Source organism: Coccomyxa subellipsoidea (genome assembly GCF_000258705.1).
Source record: "Coccomyxa subellipsoidea C-169, whole genome shotgun sequence".
Lineage (NCBI taxonomy): Eukaryota > Viridiplantae > Chlorophyta > Trebouxiophyceae > Coccomyxaceae > Coccomyxa > Coccomyxa subellipsoidea.
The window spans coordinates 103855-128425 of NW_005178033.1; the positions used below are offsets into that span (position 1 = coordinate 103855).

Here is a 24571-nt window from a genome sequence, read left to right on the forward strand (position 1 = left end):
TGGTCCAAAAGATGCGCGCTGCCCAGGTGCGTCCAAAGGCGACCTTCCGAAACGCCTTCCCCACAGCTTCCATGCTATGACAAATTGTTTCTGAGTCAGACCCACCAATCATGCAGCCATTTTCCATAACATGATCAAGCGTCAATCAATTTCCAGACAGCACATTTAATCAGCCTTTTCGACTTGACCTCAATAATCAACATGCAACGTGCATCGTATGATATATCACCATAACACTAACAATAATAATCTGTATGAGTGGCGAACCCAGAGCCCAGAGGGCCATACTATGGTCCTAGTAGGACCATAGCACTGGCAATCACCTAGCTGATCTGCAAAGCTGCCAATGGGCTGCGCTGAGACAATCCTTCTGATGATCCCACCATGTCAAATAGTTCAGCAATGACCGGCAACAAGAATGCAATTCCTGACTGGAGCGTCAGTGGGGCTTCCGCCTTGGGAAGCCACGTGCAAAACTGTACGTATTGATAAGCCGTCTTTGCCGCAGGGCATTGTTTCACATCCTGAAACGAGGGTGGAGAGTGCCCTGCATGCAACAAAACTGACAAGTTAAGGATTGGATAGGCAAGATTGTGATGGAAAGAAAGAGCATTCAAGTATTCTGTCTCTGCCATGACCACAAAGCAGTCTGAAGACAGGCTGAGATCTCTAGACAAGTGGCCAGATGCACTGCTGAAGCCATGTTGAAGATGGACTCATTGTTCACCGTTGCCTCACCGGGCCGCACATTCACAGTTCTGCAGAACTCACACGCTCATCCAAACCTACTCTGCAAGCACACCCCCAACATCTTCAGGAATTTTTCCAAGTGTGCTTGCTTCTCGATCCAGTGGACTGCCGGAGGCAATCGGCCACAGCTGCCACACTGTGTACAGAGCAGATGGTGTTGACACGTTGGACGCGATAGCTATGACTGGCCATGGTGTCGACACAGCTGCTACAATATAATGATAAAATGCAAGACGTGCGGCACTCAATGATTGTCTGAACCAAGTGCGCTGTCCCGTCTTGGGACTCCCGAAGCAAGCATGCACATGAATCACCATTTTATTAAAGAAGCATCGGCTTGCAAGTTTCCCGTCACAGATTTTTAAAGGTTTTGGATGGCAGAAGTGATACCACTGTGACAGCCGCGCAAGTGCTTCAATCATGATCATGTCACAAAAAAAAAAGAAGTTCGACGCCCTGATGTCACCTGAGGCGTGATTAAGGAAACACGCTCGCCCATTTAGGGGCTGTATTTTGTGTCGATTGGCTAGATCGCGAGCGGCTACCGTCCCAGGGCCGTAAACGTAACCTAGGTGGCTTTGCCATGCTGGATAGCCCCGCCGTGGGCTCCAGCTTAGACGTTGCCGGTTCTTTTCCGTTGCCGGAACAGTCAATCATGTCAAGTATTCACCATCATGCTGCAACAAGGATATCAGGCCCGACAATCTTGGGCAAAGGCTGCTGCATGATGCTCGCCCAGTCAGCATATTGTGGGTGCGCATGCGCTTGCAATCGTGACTCATCCGCTAACTCAGCCGCTTGGAGCAGCGGCAGCTGCCTGGCAGCCGTCTTGACACCTGTTCCTTTTTCTCCTGTAGGTCCGTAGAAGTCCGCGCTTGCTTGGAAAGCCACTGCACATCACCACACACATGCTGGTTTAAGAGAACATCATTAGTGCATGTGCACGTGTAGGCAAAACAGCTCAGTGTTTTGCCAGCAATAGATGCGCAGCATATCTATATAGTATGTGGCTTTGGTGTCTTCAGATAGAAGGGTGTAAAATGATTTGCATTGCAGCAGCCCTGTGCCGGATTGAGCACGTTCCAGTAATATTGCAACCTCTGTCAAACTGCATTGGACACGCTGCATGTGCGCGTGGTGTGCTCACCTGTGGGGTCTGATGGTGCCGCTTCCACTTCCAGCATGATAACTTCATTCACTCCTGCCCGCAGCACAGGGCCTGGCACGTACCTGCACCCACAGATTTACTGCTTTATCCCCCTGACATCAACTTCCGGCAAAGCATTTCACTTCCTGTCACACACCTTATCAATGAATATTGAAGTTAGAAGATTCGGCAGAAGAAACTGCTGCATCCTGGCGAGTGCGTGCAACAAGCATGGGCAAATTCATTATGTCAACATGGCAAAAGAAAGGAGGGTTTCCTTGCAGTGAAAATCAAAGAATGAGGACATAAGATGGCAGGCGGATGCGCACATGGTGTTGGCGGGCCCCTTTGACGGCCAGTACCAGCCCAGGTTGAAGCCATTCACAAAGGCCAGTCCCTTGCCCCAGTCGCCCACAAACAGATAGCTGTCTGGCAACAGCCCCTCTTCATCCCTGGCAGTCTCGTCCTCATCTATATCCAGATAGCCCCTGCAGGTTACAAGGTGTACGTGTGCTGATTTTGATTTTACAGAGTTTGCAGTTCAAAAGGTCTCTGAAGTCAGAGATGCACTGAGTGCTCTCATGGTACAAGCCATGTTACTGGTGCTTGACATCATGGCAATTTCTCTATTTAAAGAACTTTCTGCTGCTATTGAAACAACAAACTTGCTGAGAGGAGCATCTGATATTCATGCAGGCTTGCTCTAAAATTAGAATGTCATGTGTAACCAACTTTCTGACGACGCTTGCATTGTCAACACAACATCGCGTGTTTCATTGGTATGGGCCCCGGCAGCCTTTTTCTTGACTGACCAGCGGATCAGGTCAACTACCATTGCAAATATTTGATCGTTATTAAATGTATAATTGTATTATGTTGTATTACTGCAATTATTATTGACCTGATATTGACCTGATATTGACCCACTGCTATTATTTTAAGCTATTGTATTGTTGCAGCAAACCTGCTGCTTATCAAAACTGGAAGGGATCTGGCACCTGAAGAAGGCAGGTCCTCCATCTGCTGGTGCTAAAGAGTGCGCGGTAGCGCTGTCATTATCATGGAAGACCAATCTGCCCAGGTTGTCCAGAGGGAGAGGGAACACCCTCCACCCCTCCAGCACCTTGCCTGCAGCAGAATCTGAAATACTCTAAAAGTGCTGCTACACACTGTATTGCCTGGGGTCTGCATTTTAAGCTGACCTGTCGCAAAAGAAAAGACCGCTTAATATGTGCATAATACGTTGGCATCCCAAAAGAGGATCCTGCTCGAACTGACCAAAGTAATCTGGGCTCTGGTATGAGCTCTGGTCTGCCCAGAGTGTTTTGTTGTTACAGAAAGCAAATGACCAGGGAGGGGCGAATCTCACAAGAGTCAGCCACAGGCACAAGAAATTGCTGCCTGAGCCATTCTGGTGTGGGTTCATAGGGGGCTAGGTAACAGTTTTATGTCACCCTCATTCAACGCTCCAGCCAGTTCTTCAGCACTCATAATTGTTGCACATTGAACTGACAGAAGGCCATGCCCGACCATCTTGTGCAAAAGGATTGTCCGCATATAAGCATGCAGATAATTTCTGGCCAGGCAGAAGAAAGAAATCTAAACAAATAGTTCTCGCACCGTTCCACTGTACATCTGAGGACGACAGCCCCTTGGTGTCGAAGCGCCACCCCTGGTTGGAGCGCCCCACAGCTTCCACAATGACTTCCAGCGTCACGGAAGCTTCCGCGGAAGCCACCGCATAGCTTCCGGCAGCTTCCTCCACTGAGCGCCACCTCAGCGCTGAGTCGGCGTCCAGCGTCAGATTAACGGGGCCGTTGCGGCTCAGCCGGCCGACTGCTGTCCCATCGAGCAACACCTAAAAGCCGTACAAAAGCTTTTGAGTGCATGCATTGTGAAAGTTGTTGTCAGTATTATCATTCAATAGAAGCCAGATGCAAGGTGCGTCAACGTCAGACTTCTGCAGACAAAGTTGCAGGTAAAGGTGCCACATATATCCCCCTTTCTGGACTCGCCAGATCCAAGCAAGACCCAATCAACCATGGGCATGGTGCCCAGTATTCATATCGTCCCCCGCCAGTCGGGGCAAAGATTATAAGTAGTGAATGGGTATTATCTTGCAAACAAACACCTCTGCTTGTAAGGTCACCTGCCCTGCTGCAAGTCTTTAGCGGGCAGAGTGCAGCAGTCTGAGCGAGCAAAGAATAAGCAGACCTATGTCTTAAGTCTTAGTTAAGATAAGTCTAGATAAGCCTTCCCTGCGATGGTTCTGCGCTGATGTGATTGCTGCTGCAATTGCTGCTGCTGCAGACATAAAGCAAAGCAAAGCAAGCCTAAACAGGATCAGCGATACAATGAGAGAACTCACCGTGGCTGCATCATGCACCGGATGCCCCATGTCCAGCAGCGAGTTGGCCTTCATCTCGGCTGCAGGAATCTCTGTCTGGTACATTATCAGGCCACCCCTGCCCCACACAGACACTCTGCATCAGCAAATTGCTCTCCATATCATTCAAGCAATTTTGCCATAGATAATACTTAAAAAAAGCCTGACTGATCCAGCTTGACTAGGCCCTTGCGTGGAGGTGGTCCGCTTGTCTGTCTCTGAATATCTTCCAGTGAATTTTCCCCGAGGTAATCTGCTTTGCTCACCGCACCCTAATCAGAACCACCCCTCACAGACAAGCCCTACATGGGTGTTAATAAACTTTTTCAGGGGCAGACGCACGATTGGCCGTACTTTTCGATCATGCGGGATACAGGCGCCTGATCGCAGATTCAACCATCTAAAACATTTGGGGGATATAACATAATAACCAGGGAGACGCACGATTGGCCGTATTCCTCCATGATGAGTGGGCGGCGGGAGGTCACGCCGTCGCCCGGGTACAGTCGCCTGATCTGGCTCCGCAGTGTCACATTCTCATACAGTCCAACTTCTCCATAGGCTTTTATGCGTGGCGGTGGCGGCGGCTTTGGCGGCTCCGCACCGGTGTGCTGTGTTATTGCCTCACGGATGAGCTGCGCAGCAGAAGCTTCCCACTTTAGATCCAAGAAACCAATTGTGGCTTAAAATGCATGCCAAAAATAATGCTGTCCAGAGACAGAAATGCACAGGCAAAAATGTGGAGGAAACGCTATTTTTGTTCAATATTTTGCCTCGGTTGAAAGTGCAGTTGAGTCACTTGACAGGAGCTTATTGGTGGCCGATGCGGGCCTGCAAGGGCTTTTGCTGCTTTGGCTGTAGGAAGTTTCCTTCCTAGCGAAAGGGAATGAGCCTCAAATTTTCAAGACTCGTTATTAGCGATACACCGCATGGCCGCTGGCTTTGGTTTTGCCAACATGTCGTGAATGATAACAGTGGCAGTACACCCGCGCATAAGGCAGTCAGTTCAAAGCAGAAAGCGCTCACGTCAAATTTGTTGGGTCCCCCGATGCCGGGCTGGCCGGTGTCGCCTGCCTCGCTGATTGGCGCATCGTAGTCATATGACGTAATGCATGCCCAATAGACGCCATTGTCGATGCTACCGCCTGATGCATGCGTGCCCACCTTTCATTTAAATATTAAAATTCCATTAGAAAAACTGCTCCCTCGGCTAGGTATTTCCAGTAGCTCATCCCTAGATATGATCCAAGATCTATGTCCCCATATCCTCGAGGACAAGCTTCTTCAGAGCATCGGCACGAGCAGAGGCTACAGCATGCGTTGTACAGGCATGATCAACATCCTGCATGCACAGTACTTGCAGCAGCCAGTGCAGCAAATTGCAATTTCCTTCTCATCTCAAGACTGAACCTTTACCAATTCAGGAGTGTTCGCTTGCCGATCTACAAAATTCAAAACTCTTGATCAAAAAAGGTAATGGCAGCGCACCTGCAGTGAAGCCAAAGTTGGTGCCGCCATGGACCATGTATAGATTCACAGAGCCGGTGTTGTTTGCGAAACCCAGCACTCCATGCAGCGTGTCCAGAAACTGGTCCACGGATGTGTTTGCCATTTTCTCGCCCCACCGCGTCAGCCAACCCGTGCTGCGCAGTGAACAGAAAGGATCAAATTCGAACTTCGATTTGAATTTTCATATTACTAATGTGAAATCTGTACCTTTTAAATTCCTGGAAGTCCACTGCAGTCACTGGGCAGACAAATGAAGAGGACGCAGCTGAGCAGAGCAAGAGGTGGTCCCATCTCTGTGATTTTATTAGAGCAGCTAAATGGAAAAAAAGAGGCACTAAGAGCAATGACAAGGTTTGGAAGGCAGTATCAGCGAGTTCAAAGGAGTCAGGTGCGCACTAGAACTCGCTGCACATGGGCGGTGACTTCCCAGGGGCATTCATGGCTCGTTGCTGTGAGAAAGCCCAGTTCAGATCGAACCAGCCGGCGCCAAAATCCACCACACTACAACATACACAAGTTGGTAAGCATCACACAGACACTTTCTGCATGCACGCATCTGAAGAGCAAAGCCAGATGTATCCTGAAACAGGCTCAAGAGGTGCATGCATTGATTGAAAACATGCAGGCACCAAAGCTGAAGGTGAAATGCGGACCAAAAGCATGCGCTTGAATGTTCTGGGCATATGCATGTAACAATGCAGCGAGCTCCTTGGGAAGCTTCATGGCAGCAGAAAACTTCCAACTGAGCGTTCAAAGCACTGAATGATCCAAAGCTTCCGTGCAGAAATGACGGCCGTGTGTGCATGCAAGGCACTAAACAGGGGGTTCACCCAGAAATTAGCTGCATGCCTTCACACGTCCTTCCTGTCCAGCTGTATTACCACCCTTCTGCATGGTTTCTATGTTTACAGGGGACTCTAAGCTGATGTAGAAACCCCTGATGTCTATCTCCTGCAGCACTGAGGAAGCTCACCTGAGCACCTCGTCCCCGGGCAGCGTCCCCTTGGCGATGTTTGGGGGCGGGTCCGTTGTGTAAATGAGCGCGTCATCCCCCAGAGATGCGCGCACCGTGCCCACCAGATGCCTCATGTACTTCTCATTGGGACCCACAAAGCCGAACTCGTTCTCCACCTGACCAGCCAGTACATTAGGGGTAAGTAAACGATTCTAACGGTACATTATTATTACGTGAAACGGTTTTCTTGCCAGAGACAAGATGCTTCTGCAGACGAGCTGCATGTACAAATTGAAGGGCAAGCAAAACTAAATCTGGTTTGTCAAGTACCCCTGAACAATTTGAGAAATTCAGAAAGCATCAGCAGCCTTCGTTAATTTTTATCAAGTCCTCAAGCAATGAGAAGCTCCCAAAGTCAGGATTTACTTGCGTTGGGTGTCTTATTTGACGGCTGTGGTCAGCAGGATTGAGAGAGAATCAATCTGCGCAGCACATTCTGCATGTGCATGCGATGTGCAGTAATGCGCTGACACAGTTTGCCTTCATTCCCCCAAGATTGAGTGGGCCTCCTTTTCATTTCACACTTCATAATCCCCCAAACAAGGTGGACTAGCAAAGGAGAGGCTGATGTGCTGTATCACGCTAAATAAAACCCTAAAATAAGAATAAAAAATAAAAAATAAAACATACCTGCACCATGAGAATGTTCCCTCCACGGCTGTACAGAAAGCGCCCGATCTTGGGCAGCAGCACTTTCCACCACCGATCCACCAACTCCAGATACGCCGGATCGTCCGAGCGCAGCTTCATCTTTCCTTTCCCGATCACCTGCATGCAAAAAAATTTTTGTTGACCCCAAGAATTGACTTTGCCACCAACCGAGTAACAAGCACTGGTTCTGCCTCCCGGAGTGCGATGCCATCTTTGGGGTTGCAAGAGACACATCAAGGACGCATGCAGCAACTGACTGGGGTTGAGTCATTGCAAGGTAGACTTCTTCATTCAACGTGAGTAGAATGATCCCTGTCACTGTGCCGTGCAAATTGTGTCCTTGAAAACCTGGCGCATGCCATTTTGTCACCACTGTTGACTTTTGCGCAAGTTTTAAGTCAGCAATGCCGAGCATTATTAGCGTGTGCCTAAAAGTCTCTGCCTGCCCAGGGTGTTGCGTATAACGGCCGGGACAGAATGAATACCAATCACAGTGCAACACTTGATTGGGTCTTGCTGGGATCCGGCGAGTCCAACAAGGGGCACAAACTGGGCAGCATTCGACTGCAACACTGTGCAGATGCAAATTGCCACTTCTAAAAGTGTGCATGGCAAGTACTGCACATGCAGACGGTGACGCTGTGTGAAGATGTCGAGCAGAGGCCTGCCTTGGAGGAGGCGAGCCACCAGGGAAATCCTCCAAAGTCCCACTCAGCGCAGATGTAAGGCCCCGGGCGCAGCAGCACATACAAGCCCTGCTCCTGAGCGAGCGCCAGGTAAGCCTCCAGGTCAGCAAAGCCATCCCAATTGTACTGTCCTGGGAAGGGCTCGTGCAGGTTCCAGGGCACGTACACCTGCGCAACACATGAAAGACGATGGTGTCAGAAGGATGCGCAATTGACCCAACCGCTGCCAGCAAAGCTGTGGGGTTGGAAGCTATCCCTGCCAATTCAATGCAGGTGCAGAGGACTTCTTGCGTTCATCAGGTGTCAGGAGCAATCGTAGAGCTGCCTAGATGTGGAGGGTCAAGGCATGTGCAGTCTCTCACCGACAGGGTATTGAGGCCCAGGGCCTTTGTTCGCAGCATCCTGTCCTTCCATTGCGCCGGATGTATCCTGTGGTAGTGTAGGCTGCGACACAGCAACAAAGAAAAGCTCTGAGAGGGAGGATTGACTGTCTCAAGTCAGAAGTCACTACAGATTCGGCAGCTGCAAGCGACGTGAAATACTTCGGTCGATTTGTGACTACATACAGACGCGACGCTACGATTTGCTTGGTTTAGGAACAAGTCCGATCATCTTAGTGCTCGATCTAGTCAGCAGATCGCAAGCTGATCAAGGTGCACTCACCTGCCGGATATGATCCTGAAGGGCTTGCCATCCATTTTAAACTGATCGTTTTCGATAGAAAAGAGTCTTTCTTCCAGTGCATTGCTCATCGCAACAGCAAGGGACAACAGCAGAATAAGATGCCTCATCAGAATGGCTGAAGACCCCATTCTGATAGAAAGCAGAATGGCGTTGTTTAGGTCGAGCAACATACATTGACTATGTCAGAAGTCCATTACATAGGATGTGGGAGCGAAATTTGGAAGTGAACGATATAAGGAGTTTCAAGGGATGTCCTGAGCCAAAATTGACATCTCAATTGCATGCAGCCTGGCAGGTACTATACAGTGCTGGGTCTCAAGAGAGCAAACCGCTCTTATCTGCTCAGTTCCTATCCTCCAGGACATTCGAACTGTAAGCATTTGTCACTGGCAATCACACATCTGCCAGACCTTCTGCCAATGCCAGCTGTCATGATCTAGTGTCAATACACTGCTGTGGCCATGGCAGCTGTCAGCCTGCTGAAGTGAGCTGTGGCAGTAAGACCTCGAGATGTACAAAGCGCTCCCATCGCCTCGGGACCCGATACACATGCAGGTTTCCAGTAGCTCAGAAATTACTGATTAATTGAGTCACCCGTGGCCCAGATATAAATCCTCACACGAGCACCCGCTGCTGCGCGGGGGCAACAGTGGGGTAGTGCGCAGGGCTGTTGGCTGTGAGTGCTCCGGATGGGGCGTTCCCTCTTGCCTTTGTCTCCCTCGCTTCCTGGCACACGCCGCAGGCGGTGCACCTGTGTCACAAAGTGAACACTGTGAGCTCTCTGCGTTTCTGCACAGTGCACAAATACTGTAGTGCTAGATCTAAACCCTCAACCAGATGTAGTTTAGGGCAACCCTAAACCCGGAATATTATGTAACATCACCCGCCGGGTGGCACTTATCAAGCGCCAGGGTTCTCCATACTGTAGCGCTCATAACAAAACTCGCAAAAAGTATTTATTTCTTGGCCGAATAGGGTGGATAGATAAGACCCATTTCACAAAATAATGAGACCTATGATAATTCTGAGACCAGATTTGAAAAGCTGTCGACAAGCCCCATCCAATGGAGCATGCCCCTGGTATTTGAAGTCAGGAAGCTCCCTCAAAGTTGTTTACGGAAAATCTCCCGCACCGGCTTTTAGAATGAGATGAGTAGTACAGTAACATCCGAAATACATGGTTTTCCCCAAAGTTGCTACCACTTGAAAGAGGTGCTGCGTGAACCAAAGCACAGTAAAGAGATACATAGAGCTCCAGAGTCTTACAATGTGACTCACAAGACCATGGATGAGTGCTTCCACCGGTACATAGAACACCAGTCATCAGACTGTTCAGGATTCCCCATCCTTAGGCTGCCTTCTCTTCAACAACGCTGGGTGCTCCTGGATCCTAGAGGCAGTTCACAGTACCAAGCATCCCAGCAAGTTTGATGCATATGTGGACTGCCGCAGAAGCGCACCAGCAGTGGACACAGCAGTCGGTGCATGGGGCCTCATGCAGGTTGTGCTTATGGCGCAGGTCCCTCCTTGTCAGAGATGCAAAGCCTGCACCGGCGCAGAGGCAGCTTCAAACATATTATCATTATTATTATTATTATTATTATTATTATTATTATTATTATTATTATTATTATTATTATTATTATTATTATTATTATTATTATTATTATTATTATTATTATTATTATTATTATTATTATTATTCTTATTCTTATTACACGCTTTTCCTGCCAACAGGCAAGGTGCGTTCTGCAGACAAGCTGCAATTAAAGGCTGCCACAATCCTACCCCTTGTTGGACTCGCCAGATCCAAGCAAGACCCAATCAACCGTGGGCATGGTGCTCAGTATTTGTACCGCCCCCCGCCAGCCGGGGCCAAACATATTCAAGGTCTAGAATGCACATGCGCATGACACCGCGATCTGTGTTGGGTGCATCGGCTGCCCACAGTGTGGCATCTTTTGCCTTGGGGATGCATCTTGATCAGTGCAGCTAGCGGCAAAATATAATCCGGAGCTCAGTTCCAGCACCGTTGACATAGGCACAGGTATAAGCTTTTGAAGCTCAGGGCGTGTGTATAGGGTCTCTGATAAGCAAATGCATCAGGGAAGATGAACGGGTCGCACAGCAAGCGAACTGTGCGCAGAAGAAGTATAGCAAGCAGGCGCCACAGCCTGCAGCGAACATTTCCGGGCTTCAGCATTGCGCAATCTCACTCTAGCTCGCTCTGCAAGCACTGCCATCGCCAGATATTACTGCCACTTCTCGAATTTGTGCTCTGTTTTCTCGATACAAAGTGTGACGATGCCATGAAAACTCGCAACACAAGAAGACTTCTCGGAAGGGCAGAAGACTTACATTCCTTGCTTTGGTGTATGGCAGAATAGTTCTCTCCGTAGAGGCACGGTGTACACCAGAGGCCGTAGCAACCTGCGACGAAGCGTTTCTGTCAAACATTTTTGGCAGTTCGGCACCCTGGACCTCACATAGAGCAGTTGCGCAATAGTTTATTGCTCCGATGCTTCGATAGTTTGCGTCTGTACAGCATGGGTTGACGTTTCTGCGAGCACTTCCGAGTCTCGTTGTGGTCTTATTTGTCATGGATGCAGTGTCCTTCGACCTAGGAGCAGAAAAGACAGCTCACATATTCCGCAGTCTTCCATGCAGCTGCAAAGCCCCGACGTCCAGGGTTGCTGTCCCCCGTACCTCATTGTAACTTTTCTGTTCGATTTGTTCTGAAGATGATGAGCGGACCTTTGCACGACCCTCTGGCAGAGGGCCTTCTGCGACTGCTCGAATGAAAGAACCCGAGCGTTGTTTATGAAACCGTTGGTGGGCCTGTTTTGGCAACACCTCAAATCCGCCTGTGATCCAGCCAGCCAACAAATTTCCCTAGTACTGTGGAATTAATTTCTAGCATTCGGCCACTGAAACGAGCATGCCCCTGTAGTTAGACCAAGCATCCCAGATCAGCCAACACATGCCCTCAGGCATTTTTATTAGATCATAAGCTTAAGGTCGAAGTAGCTTTTACAACTTCAAGTTGAAGTTGACTGCTTTGATGCCGGCCTTCCTACTCTTTTTAGTTTATACTACCTTGAATGTCTTGCACTTTTTCTACTCTTGAATCCTCACTGCAACGTCACAAAGAAGCAGGTCATAAAGAAGTGTGACAGACAACATAGAATAGCCTTGAAGAAATCAGTTTTGCCACAGAAAAGCCAAAGAAGATAAGACACAGGCATCACACTCGCCTCACAGTCGCCTCATGACAGGCTGCACCCCCCTTGCATTGGCCACCTTGCTGCCTGCAGCAACTCCATTCACCTTCACAACCCCTGAACCATAAGCCACAAACGCATCATTCCCCCGGCCGGCACCGTTTCCTGCCGCGGCCGCTGCGAGCGCTGTGCTGCTGTGGCCCGCCGTTGTGGCCTGCCCTGAAGTGTTAGTAATCGCCAGCCGCTCTGTCATTCGCCTCAGCAGAGCCCTCACAAAGAGCTCCCCTGCATCGCACAGCAATATATCGTGATAGTTCTTCACAAAATGCCTTCACAAAATGCGTGCTTTGGCTAAAAATGAAGCTAATACGCTTGTGCAGAGGCAAAGCCATCGACAAATGCAGCCACACAAAGTCTGTTAGCAGGCACTGGAAAGCAATCTTCTACATCAGCTGCCTGGGTGCAGGCTTCAGAAGGGCGTAAGAGCTTTCCTATAACAAAAGAAATAGCATTCCCATCAAAGCATCCTATGGTGGGCGATGCATCACATCTGCAGCCCCATAATCTTGGGGGCAACTTTTATGGAACGCTGGGCAACTGATTCACATAACATGTAGATGAGATGCCTGGCCCAGGTCTGACCCCCGCAGATGCCAGAGAACCGATCTGTCATTCTCAAACTCAAATGATAGTGAGAGGGGAAACGCCGCGCACCGGTGTAGCCGATGCCGGGCGCCAGTTCAGGCACGAGCGGCGCCAGCTGGCGGGCCAGCGCCGACAGCTGGCGCGCCAGCTCACCCGCTGACTGCGGGTTACTGCTCGGTCCCCCCTCCGCGCGCAGGAGTGCGGCGATCGCGCGAACGCTCTCTAGCACTTCTGCATCCTCGGCCGTCGGCTGCACTGCCGGGGACAGCCTGCAATACCGCGCATAGCACAGGCATGCACTCATGCCTCGCTTTTGATACTTAATGATCCACGATGCAGTGCCAGCCCAATGCATGTCTTGCAGACAGAGAGATGTTGAAGTAACAAGTTAAATTAATTAATTCTCCGAGGGGCTTGACAAGACAAGACCCACCGGTGGGTCCCATTGTGCCACTGGGAAACTCTCAAAATGCTGACGAAAAGCAGCCTATAACATCATCGTTCGCATGTCTGGGACTGCCATGAACCCTGCCTTTACTCTCCAAAGGCAGGAAAATACACACGTCATAGAAAAGAGCCGTGAGCGTGATAAAACTTCGAGAAATGTCAAACCGTGTCAGCAGCTCGAGGGGCGTTGGCAGCGGCAGCAGCAGCGGCCGCCAAGGCCCGAGCGCGCCGATTGCCGAGCGGCTAAGCGCGGCCGGCACACTCCCCAAAACAGCCGCCAGTCCCCCTGACACTGCGTAGCGCTGCAGTGAATCCACCGCCGCTACAAGCTCCTCCACTAGGACCTCCTGCGAGTGTCAATGGTGCACATTATTTCTACAACAAGTTTTTCCTGCCAAAGGCTACGTGCGTCCTGCCGACCTGTAAATTAGCCTGCCACAAAAACTACCCCTTGTTGGACTTGCCAGATTTAAGCAAGCTTAAGGCCCCATCAACCGTGGGTACGGATCTCAGTATTTGTACCGGCCCCGCCAGCCGGGGCCATTGCACATCACCCTCAGCTAAATGATAAAACAAGGGGTTTAACTATTGTGGTCTAGTGTGTAGCGGCAAAAGCAGCAACAGCTGCCACCAGCTCCTCACCAGCACCTCATCTGAATATTGAGCACCTCAAATAAATATTGGACATGTGATCTTCGGCTGAATGACAATGTCGTTGTGCAATGGTGAGTCACGAGCCTCTTGATATAGCTGATACAGTGCTATGTGAAGGAGGCTACACCTAGGGTCCTGAATCTCCTGAGAGAGGCAGGCACTTCCCACGCCTAGTTTTGATATTAACAGGTGCCCCCCAGAGGGTTGGCGTGGCCTGTGCATAGCTGGGCTCAGCAGACAGCTGGGCTCACAAAGGGATGAGCATTGCGTACACCAGAAGATTCAGGACCAGATGCCATGCATATACCACTACTCGGGGACATCATCCGAGTGGCCCTGGCTCATACTCCCATGCAAATCAATAGAGGCAGTTCTGCCTTCGCATATTGTATCGCTAGCATGGATCCAAATTTCACCCACATCCTTTCCCTGCCGGGACTTGCGAATCTAGAAAGGGCACCTGCAAATCCTTCTGAAACTGTAAATCCTTGACTTGGGGAGGAGAGCCCAAGATAGGGAGATTTGGGAGGCTGTCATTGACACGCTGCTGCTACGCAGGTGATAATGATAACAGAAAGAGGAACGTAGCAGAAATGTGCTTGCAGCACAAATTCTTACCTGTGCATAGCTGCCCTCCTGGCTGAACACTAGCCTCAGAGCCTCCTTGGCAGTGCCGTCCAAAACAGGCGCGCCGGATCCCCCCGCCGGATTAGTCACCGCCGCTTGGGGGTTAGTCACTGTCAGGCCGCTGACCGTGTACCGGCCAAACGCGCTCGACAGCCGCTTCAGCCGACCAATGTCGATGCGCGATTTGTTCTGCGCAGCGCATACACAAATTGTCACGCTCTAGTGCAGTGCATTGGCCCCGGCTGGGAGGGGGCGGTACAAATACTGAGCACCGTGCCCATGGTTGATTGGGTCTTGCTTGGATCTGGCAGGTCAAACAAGGGGTAGGATTGTGGCAGCCTTCAAATGCAGCTTGTCTACAGGATGCACCTTGCCTCTTGGCAGGAAAAGCGTGTAATAATAAGAACAATAGTGCAGGGCGAAATATCTTGTCTTTCAGGCCTCAAAATGACCGGGTGCCCCATAAACCGGGCCAGGACTGTCTTTTGAGCATCCCTGCCTTGTATGTCAACAAGACATTGCCCCACTTGAAGGTCCCCCGTGGCCTTAAAAAATCTAGAGAAGATGCAAATACTACAAAATGTCATATTCCAGATCCAAAAGGACGTGAAGGATACTTGAGAGCAGAGAGACAGATCAGCCAACAGATGAGGCCATCACCATGTTGTCAGACACTGGGCCTTCTGGTCATTGAACTTCCGACAATATCACCCTCCCGTTAGGAATGCATTTGAGCAAATCTACTGTGAAAGCGACATTCTTGTAATAAGTTCAACGCCCAGAAGACATGGTCTTTGACAAGAAGATGTCAAGAAACACAAGGGGGAGAAATGCATGTGGTGGGGCTGCGGCCTGCTCCTTTACTAAAACTGGCGTGCTTGCCACCAGTATGCAGCGGTTGTGCTTTGTGGAACTCAGGCGCTGCTTCAGTTCGTATTCTGCGTGAGCAAATGGAGGAGTCCAACAGCAAGATGTGTCTATATTTTATATTTTGTATATATACATTTTATTTTCCCCCTAAACCCTAAAAACCATAGATGTATATATATGGGTTAATTTTCTACCCTAAACCCTTAAAAAAAGGTGTGTTACTCACGGCGTAGAGCAGTTGCTGCAGAGCTGCACGCGTGCGAGGGTGGTTGTCAGTCAGCAACCGGCGCGCTATATAAGGGAAGCACTCCTGCACGATGCGGACAGACTTCAGATCCAATACTGGTTGCGATTCTTGTCAGAACTTCCTTATTTTTTTGTTGCAAGGTGCAAGGTAGAGGGAGTTGGAACAATCCAAAAGCCAGTTGTTTCAGGAGGCACGGCATACTACCAGAAAAATGTTCAGGCACCCTCTCAATCTCCGAGTTGATTTTTTCACAAAACTGGGGGGCTCAGCGTGCGTATCACACAACAGAAACTTCAGACAAAAGAGAGGCTTAATGCACAGGTGCACAACTGGCGAGACACTGACGCATGCGAGGGAGAACCATATTGGAATTCGAATCTCTTTGTGCAAGGGATTTATTGCGCAGAAATGCTGACCTGGACGATGGAGTACTGGGGGTCAACTCGCAAAGCGATGCCTTCGATGACGCTGAAGGCGCGCAGGATCAGAGCGAAATATGAGGGAATCTGCAGCGCAGCACAAGTAATTTACTCCAAGCCGGTACCTAATTAAGTGATCGGACCATTGCGATTAAGTTATTTGGAGGCGGCAACGCATTTGAGATTTCCCGAGACAGTGCAGCACCAAAATCCCCAGACAGCCTCAAAATCAACTTTGTTATTTCTCTCAGCTCTGTATCTCAAAGTATTCGTCAATCCTGGTGGAACAAAGCAATTGCCTCATATTGCAACTGTTCAGATACAGGCATGTGGAAGTCTGTCCAGGGCCAACTCCCCGTATATGGACCTTCTTTATCAAGCATTTGGAGCAGCACTTGATCAAAACTCGCCTCATAGATATCGCGCTTGTCTGTTTAATACACATGCAGCATACAGAAACACTCGCGTCAAGGGGTAAAAGAAAGCAAGAAGGGGTCGCGCCTCGAAGGGGTATTCGCGCGTCAGGCGCTCGAGCTGAGCGGTGACATCATCGATGTTGATTCCCTTGGCCCCCCCGCCGGCACTCAGCTGACTCAGCACCGCCCCCAACGGCTCAACCAGCCCAGCTTCACCCGGGTCCGGCGCGCCTGCACACATTGTAGAAAATTTGCATTTTCGATTCAGACAAAAAACATACCATGAAAGACATTCTTTTCCTGCAAGTTACAACGCAAATTAAACGCCGTGATGGATTCTAGTCATGCTGGTAGCACTTTGCCAAAGCAAAGCTGCAAGGCAAACCCAAGAGGTTCTGGCCATGCAGGAGAGATGTGCATCGAATAGCATAAGGACTGTGGACGAATGTCTGCCCGGTGTGCTTCAAGAAGGAATTATATGCCAAGCAGCCAGCGTCACAACCATGCATGTTTTAAGATGGGCCATGCTATTCTGCCTTTCCCTCTGTAAGCAATGCCTGAATTCCATCTCACCTGTCCAAATTGTTGAAAAAAAGAGCCTCGTTCTCCGCCACAAATTTATAAAAATAGGAGGATATGCAGTGTGAGTCACCTACGGGCCTGACACGCAGATGAACAAGGGCAGGCGCACTAGCATATGGTATCACGCCCTTAACCCTTCCCAAAAGTCAGCAGAGACGTTCTGCTTCTAAAACTTCCCTGAAACCTGTGTTTAAAATTTAGGGTTTTTTCGGTTTAAGGTCACCCTAAACCCGAAACCCTAAAATATTCCCTTGGAGCGAACTCACCTTCGGGGGTGAACCCCAGGTTGACGAGGTCCTTAGCAACGCCGGCCCAGTCCTGCACGCTGAGGTGCGCTATGTACTCGACCAGAGCCAGTCTCCTTTCAGGCGCCACCTCGGTCATCAGGCCAAAGTCCAGGATACAGATGCGGCCGTCCGCAGTTCTCAGCAGATTGCCTGCCCAGCGCAACATTTGAAGCTTGAATTTGACCTTTTTGAAACTCAAATCGATTAAAACCAAAGTGGATCAATTTGAGATCAAATCGGCATTTGATAGAAGGAAAGAATGCCTGCGCCCTCACTGAAATTTTAGGGGAGTGTGGAAGAGATCTGGCCACGGTTGACGGGCTCTTGTTTCAAGGCATCTTCTGCATTGCGCCTGGGTAAAAAATTATTTGGGCAAATGATGGTGGATTTTGTACCAGGATGTGGATCGGCGTGCAGGAGCCCTGTCTCCAGCAGCTGCAGGGAAGCAAAGAAGAGCTATGAGCACCCACGTTTGCAATGTGAAATTGCAAGCGCACAGGCAGATGCACGATTTGATCCTTGCACTCAATACGGCACAAGACAGAGAGGTCCACATGATGAACACTGTGTGCAGTTCACCCTGAGATTTAAAGCACCAGTGGACAGCACAGGGAAGCGCGGGTGCTTCCTAATAAAATGCATTATAAGAAAGCTCGCCCATAAGAAAGGGTCTGAAAAAGGTGCTGATCATCTCAAAGAGAGCGATCTTTACCTGGATGAGATAGCAGTTGAGGAGTGTGGAGCAGAGCTCGCGCACGTCCGCCGCAGTGCTCTCACTCAGCTTCTCCCCTGCAAAGGTGCACTATTACACTTCAGGCCTTTGGCGGATCACACCGCCACCGCCGCCGGGGGAGGTATTCCCCAGCAGCCCATCGGACCCGCCCTCGCCTCCTCAGGTGACATTGCTGCGATGCTACAACTGCCAATGTGCTTAATTTCTAGCGGGGAGCCTGCGTGCGCTGCATCCCAAAACACATGATGTCTTCCTTCCAGTCAAGATGTGCATCAGCTCCAAGGCGCGTTATGTAATAGACGATTGCCCAGTGAGGCAACACTTCTGCAACACAATGACGCCTGTATAGCTCAATCAGCCGTCATGCTACGTTACTGAGCAACACATTGCGATAACAGATCTATCGGGATGTGTTGAAGCTGTCATTCTCACAGCTGCTGAGATCAGCGCTGCATCACCCATCAGCGTCTGTCGGGTGGACCTATGCATCCCTTAAAGAGATGGCAAGAGCAGAAACACCCAGCCTGCACCTTCTCTTCCGAGTTGAAAAACCAGACAGAAGAGCAACCCACCTTGCACCCATGCAGTTGTGAGGATTTCCCGGCTGGTCAGATTCTCATACACCTCAGCTACTGTGATTCCTCCCAGGTCGGCCATCTGGTCCCTGAATACAACGGCGTTCCTGGCCTCCCTCTCATAGTCCAGCTCCTGGAAGAACCGCCCCGCCCACTCGTCTATGAGGCCCACCCAGTCTGTGTTTATCTGCATCAAAATTGCCAGAAACATTTACGCATCTTCAAGAGATCAGATGTTTCCATGCAGGTTCTGCAAAAATAGTTGCCCAGCGCAAAAAAAGGATAATGCATGCAGAGGAGAGGATGTTCTGACTATACACAACCAAGGTCCCGCAGCATTGTGTCAAAGCGTGGCACCACATGTTGCGCGAGCTCGTAAGAGGGTCACCAAAGACCCCTGTGAATATAGCTTGCTTGCACACCACAGAACGCATCAAATCAAATATCCATTCCATAGAACTTTTTCGGTAATTTTGGGTTCAATTTCGCAGTTTCTGCTACTGTGGCCCACACCATGCATGCAATGCTGCAACGTAATTGCATCGCTGCAGAGCATTCCGAAAGTCAGCGAAGCCGACTTTGGCACCATTTTGACATCCTAGAGGTTCCTCCTGGCAATTTGCTTCAGCCATTTGGATCCTAGGATGGGCTTCCGGTCTGCCCCCAGGACCACTTCCTTTCTTGTGCCCGAAGTGCTAGGCGGGTGGCAAATCTCTGGGATACCCATTGATGGCACAAACTACAACTCATTCTAGTTCCACTGCGAAAGCCAAGCTTGGGCCATTCAATTGTGGTTTTCTTATTTATATATATATTTTTTCTATTTCTACCTGACGAACGCTAGGGTGCGCTGCAAGACACAAGTGTCCCAGAAAAACAGTAAGTGCGCTGCAAGCATGTGCCAGATGACTGCCTGGAGTCTGCCCTGCTTGCAAGCTCGGGGGTTTGCATTGGCTGGAGTACAGGCAGCGGCAGGCCCGTCCCTTCATGCACATGATTCTGGCGGGCCAATATAAACTTGCGATATAATGACTTATGACAACGGGCTGCCGGCAAGTAAGCACACCTCTGGAATTGTCTTCACAAAGAGCGCGAGGCGGCGCATGAGAAACAAATCGAGCGCGATCGCTCTTCTAAGCGCCGGCCGTTGCACCTTCACCGCAACTTCTGCTCCGCCGTACTGCGGAGCCAGCGTGGCACGGTACACCTGCCCGTAAATTACAAACTTGATTTCAAACACTGAAAGACAGACAGGCATGGTGTGACAGCAGTTTCAGCATAGGGCCCATCAAACGCAAGTTGATGGCGCAGTGAGCAGAACTGCATGTGGAATGTCAGTGGAATGTCTGAAGACGGCACTGGATATCATTTCATGCAATGCCATGGCAAAGCATGTCGATGAGCAAGAGGAAAGCAAGCTGCAATTTTTGCTCCTGCTGCTGCGATTTGCAGCTCAGCTGGCACCCTTTACCTGCAGCCGTCTGCAGACACTCCTTGACAGGGACAGCGTGAAATGATGTCACAAATTATTGATAAGTTTAGGGCGCGCCTGGCCGAGCGAGGCAGCAGCGATGGGCTCTGCACTGACAGACGCCAGAACTTCCATCGGCGGCCGCTGCCAGGCAGCCGCCATCGTCAGCAGCGCCTGCCAAAGCCCAACACAATCCTCTTTTAAACAGCCACATCAAAACATGCAGACGATCGTGTCCATGGCCCACTTATCAGGAATCAGTCCCAACGAGTACAGGGAGCATTGGGTGCCCAAGAGGTCTGATCAGCCTTGTTGGCAGGCACATGAGTTCCCTTGTTCTGTGTCTCTATGCAGAGGCATTTGGCACATGTTCGCTTTCAGCAGAGCACCTTAACCCAGACCGGTGCAAGGTAGCAGAAGGGCAACCTATGCATCCTTTGTGCCCGCCAAAAGCTGTAGGAGACCTACGGTATGCAGGCTCTGAGACACTACAAAAGAACATTGCCGGGGCGCACGTCTGATGTGGGGAATGGGGGCACTCTGTCCTGCAGGCGTTCGATCTCTATGAGGTAGGCCGGGCTGAGAATGTCCACTCGCGTGCTCACAGCCTGCGCCACCTTCACATAAGCCGGTCCCAATCGCTCCACCGCCGACCTCACCTGTCGAGCAGACATGCAGCATAAAAAATATACCAGCGCAAAAGATTTCACAAAAACGTCAGTGCGTGCAAGCATACTCCCCACCTCTAAGAAGCAAACTGGATACCAGATTTCTGCCCTTCTCACCGCCTGTACTCTTTGGATCCAATGGTTGGTCACCAACCCCAATTGTTTTGCTGTCCATACCTTAAGAAAGTCTCAGGAAAGAGCAAGAAACTGCAGGACAGATGTCGCAAGCCTGATGTAAAGACCTGAATTGACGGGGGATGGATCACAGAGCAGCCATGCCAGGGGCAATAAGAGGTGCGAAAACAAAAGTGTGCAAGGGGAGGAGCGACAGACAAACCCACCTGCGCAGCTCTCTGCGGCGCATTTCTGTCGAGGCCGCCGGTCAGGCGGTCATAGAGCAGCCCAGCGCCGACAGCCGCCGCCGTCGAAAGCACCTCCGCCGTCCGATGCGCCACCGCCACAGGCCTGCGTTCAATTCCCGATGCCGACACTTCTACCCCCACTTTCCTCTCTTGTTCCTTTTGGTGCGCCTTCACAGCCATTGCCACAGGTCTGCCTGCAACTCGTTTACATCCAGGATCTGAAACCTCAACTACGCATGATTGACTGCAAAGTAAAAGCAGTGAGGTTTCCAGAATGCAGGGACTTCAGATCTGAAAGAGATCTAAAGGACAGGATTTGTACCCAGTGCCCAACCCTTGCTTCACAATTTAAATTATATGAGAATATATGAGAATATTTTCGCACCAGCGCGGGGCCAATAACGCACGTCATCATAAAAAAAAATACCCGTAAAATCTATTTTTTTTTGTAGTGGAGAAATTCGCACATGCGGGCCCAGCAGTCAGACACAGCAATAGAATTCAATCCTAAACTCTATACAAAACCTACATATCATTGTAGGGGATTAATTTCGCACCTGCGAGCCCAGTACTCGGCCACGGCGTCCGCGTCATACTCCCAGGGCAGTGGTACATCCACCCCTGATTCATCTCCCGCGCCCTCTCCAGACGAGGATGCCAACCCAAGTGCCAGAACTCCAAGCGCCAGGCAGACCACTGTCTGCGTGCTGTAGCCGCCCATACCTACAAGTTGCAGAATTAAGTATCAATTGCTTGTTTCACGCCTTTTGGAGGAACGGTAGAGATGTCCAGGAGTGCTCAATCACACTCCTGGCATGAGAGCGATGAAGAAGCAGGGCTCATGACTTGCTTTAGTATTTGCTTTTTGCATATGTTCACAAACGTTCTGAATCACTGGATCCTCGATTTCGTTGCCATTTGAAATACTTTCCGGCGCATGCCCACTTGCGGGCTGACTTCTGTTGACTTCTGCATGTGAACGGCCCTAGCAAAGCATTCCAGACCTACACACTCCATCGTGGCCCAGGGGTCAATTAGACAGCCAAGCAGATGCTTGCATACTTTAATTGGCATATTCCAATTGGCACCAAGCATGCAGAAGACAGAGACCCACCCGTAGCACCTATTCCGCTGAAAGTGTCCGAGAGGATCTGGTTCGCAGCAACGGCGTCGCCCAAAAGCAGCCGCGGCAGAACGCTGACTGTACCGGTGACTGTTGCCAGGAAGACAGCTGGCGCTGATCTGGCACCCAAGCTCAAATCGCCCAACGCCCCGGATACCACCCCCATCGCATCCCCTGCATCATAAGGAAAACAACCCTGAGTACTGAAAGAAACTTTCCACCACAGGGCAAGCACAAGCCCTTGATCAGTTTTTCTTGCATGCGCAGGCGTCTGTCTTCGCATGCATGGGATATCCAAGACAATAGAAACTGACACTTGACATACCTGCCATGCTGCCATGCAGGAGCAAGTATACACAGTAGAGAGTTGAGAAAAGATATTTCTTCTGGTTCTGCTTTGATTTCTTGCATGTGCACCAGTTCAAGTGATTTCTGCACTGGCAGTACATCACATTCCTCCTTGGTGTCTGCCTTTGTAAGTCCCGCTGCTCCCAGGAATGTTAAAATTTACATAAGGCATCGATCTTTGCGGGGAGCAAAATTTGACCAGGGAATAATGTCAACTCACCAAGTGTGCGGCTAGCTGCGAACCCCAGGCCGCCTACACTGGCGGGCCCAGAGGTCTGCCCCTGCAGCCATTCAAACAGACTCTCTGCCGCGCGCTGCGCTGCGCGTGTGCCATAGTGTGGGGGAAGGCCGTGTAGGGAGGGGCCAACATTGCCTGAAGAGGCCGTCAGGGTGTTCACATATGCTGCTGCCCCCTCCACGCCCCGTTGCCCCGCCTGTGCAGTTTGGCAACGCTCCTTTAAACGCTCCATGGTAAGGCCATTGCAGGTGGGTAAGTGCTTGCATATAAATTCCCAATCCCATGCAGCTTTGATGATTACTGACGGGACTGTGTGACTATTCAATTTTCTGCAGCTTTCATGGTGTGCGTGGCTTTGAAACACTTCAGTGCCATTGCTACGTGCGCAGGAGATTTGTACCGACACCATTCCAAATTAGACTCCCCCAATAGCCTGGTGAGGGCTTCGTAAGGGTCTGCCCTCGTAATGACACATTGAGCTTGCACACATACGTAGCGCTCCAAAGAGACAGAATGCCAGCACAGCAAACGGACAGAGAGCGCGCCTGAGCCAATCCGGCTGCAGCTTCTTGGATACTGCGCAGGTCGGGGCCGCTGCTAATATCGGGAAGCTGCGGGGCGGCCGGCAGCTGAAAGGCCGGCAGCTGCACCGACGCCGGAAGCTGCGGCAGCTGCAGTGGCAACAAACCCGCTTTATACATCTGCTGGTGCAAGTGCATGCCTTCGTAAGCGCTGCACAAGAACTAAAGTAAAAAACGTTCTTGTTTGTTCTCAACATGTCACCATGGGTCAGAGCTCTGACCCTCGAGGTGTCTGCGCATGCCATCTGCGTTGGCTGGGTATGCTCGAAGGATGTCTGAAAATTACCTGTGGCAGTGGTGGGAGCTGCACAGATGGTAGCGAGACTCGCTCAGTTGCTGATTGCAGTAGCCGCTTGGCTGCATCTGTGCCATAGTGCGGCTGCTGCGAGGCCCAGAAGCGCTCATCCTGCACCTTGTCCGCCAGCGTTGCAAGCTGTTGGCTGCACATTCACAGCACTCCCTGTCAGCCATTGAATGCAGTGTGCATCCTGAAACTTTCGGGATCCTTTCGAGGCCAGGGATCCTTTCGGGGCCATTTTTAGTTGAATTCGGGATATCACGGCAGGTGCATGCATTTGCAGACAATGTGGGCTACAGGCATGCCAGGTGGGAAAGTGTGCTTGGGCCATCAGAGAAAGTCGGCAGGAACTTTGGAGGGAATGTACTTGATCGACGTCACATCAATTCCGCCTGACGCGGCGTTCACATGTGTGCGAGCGCGGCTTCTCTTTCCACGGGGTTTGTGGCAGTGAGGCCTGGCAAAGATCATATTCAGTACTCTGAACCATCACGAGTGTCTAATTTGAAAGCAGTAGATTTCACAAATAGGCATAATTTGTAGATTCAATCACATGGAACGCCAGACTCTCAGAAATATAGCAGGCTCCAATAGCTTGGCATGCATTTCGGAATCATCGGGATGCTCACCTTGTCAAACTTGATGGGCTGTTGAACAAGTTTCCATGCAGCTTGGACATTCTGGTCGACGAAGATCTATCCATCTCGAATTTTCAAGGACACTTTGCTTTGCGCGCTGTCTTTTCACCGGCCTAGTACATTTCTCTTATTGATATCAAGACTTGAATGAGGAAACTCTTATTTACACTGCAATGGCTTCAACAGAGCACCCTGCAAATTGAATTCTAGCAATATCTTGCTTTCTTGAACTCTGCATAATTGAAAGCTTTTGGGCCATATGCATATTGATGCTTGCTCGCAGCTCCACAGTG

General features: G+C 50.3%; 3 protein-coding genes across 3 annotated transcripts; all 3 read right to left on the bottom strand.

Moving 5' to 3' along the window:
• Positions 1-1919: 1919 nt before the first annotated feature.
• On the bottom strand, positions 1920-8923 carry COCSUDRAFT_1093 (hypothetical protein; the record flags this gene model as incomplete). The annotated part of the gene is made up of 14 exons (XM_005646609.1): positions 1920-1980; positions 2227-2349; positions 2896-3025; positions 3518-3736; positions 4262-4362; positions 4728-4918; positions 5310-5428; positions 5772-5926; positions 6189-6293; positions 6766-6923; positions 7438-7551; positions 8091-8312; positions 8507-8588; positions 8808-8923. Coding segments are annotated over 14 exons (1896 nt in total), but the record flags the coding sequence as incomplete, so codon positions are not given.
• Positions 8924-9443: 520 nt separating this feature from the next.
• Positions 9444-10711, bottom strand: COCSUDRAFT_55820 (hypothetical protein; the record flags this gene model as incomplete). Its single annotated transcript, XM_005646610.1, has 3 exons — positions 9444-9579; positions 10380-10555; positions 10685-10711. The coding sequence occupies 3 exons, from the start codon at positions 10709-10711 to the stop codon at positions 9444-9446; spliced, it is 339 nt and encodes a 112-aa protein (XP_005646667.1).
• A 3531-nt stretch (positions 10712-14242) lies between these two features.
• Positions 14243-21773, bottom strand: COCSUDRAFT_16797 (ABC1-domain-containing protein; the record flags this gene model as incomplete). Its single annotated transcript, XM_005646611.1, has 14 exons — positions 14243-14611; positions 15519-15602; positions 15956-16045; positions 16421-16605; positions 17223-17393; positions 17639-17678; positions 17956-18032; positions 18549-18738; positions 19618-19721; positions 19757-19758; positions 20075-20196; positions 20538-20681; positions 21032-21155; positions 21610-21773. The coding sequence occupies 14 exons, from the start codon at positions 21771-21773 to the stop codon at positions 14243-14245; spliced, it is 1866 nt and encodes a 621-aa protein (XP_005646668.1).
• Between the last annotated feature and the right edge of the window lie 2798 nt (positions 21774-24571).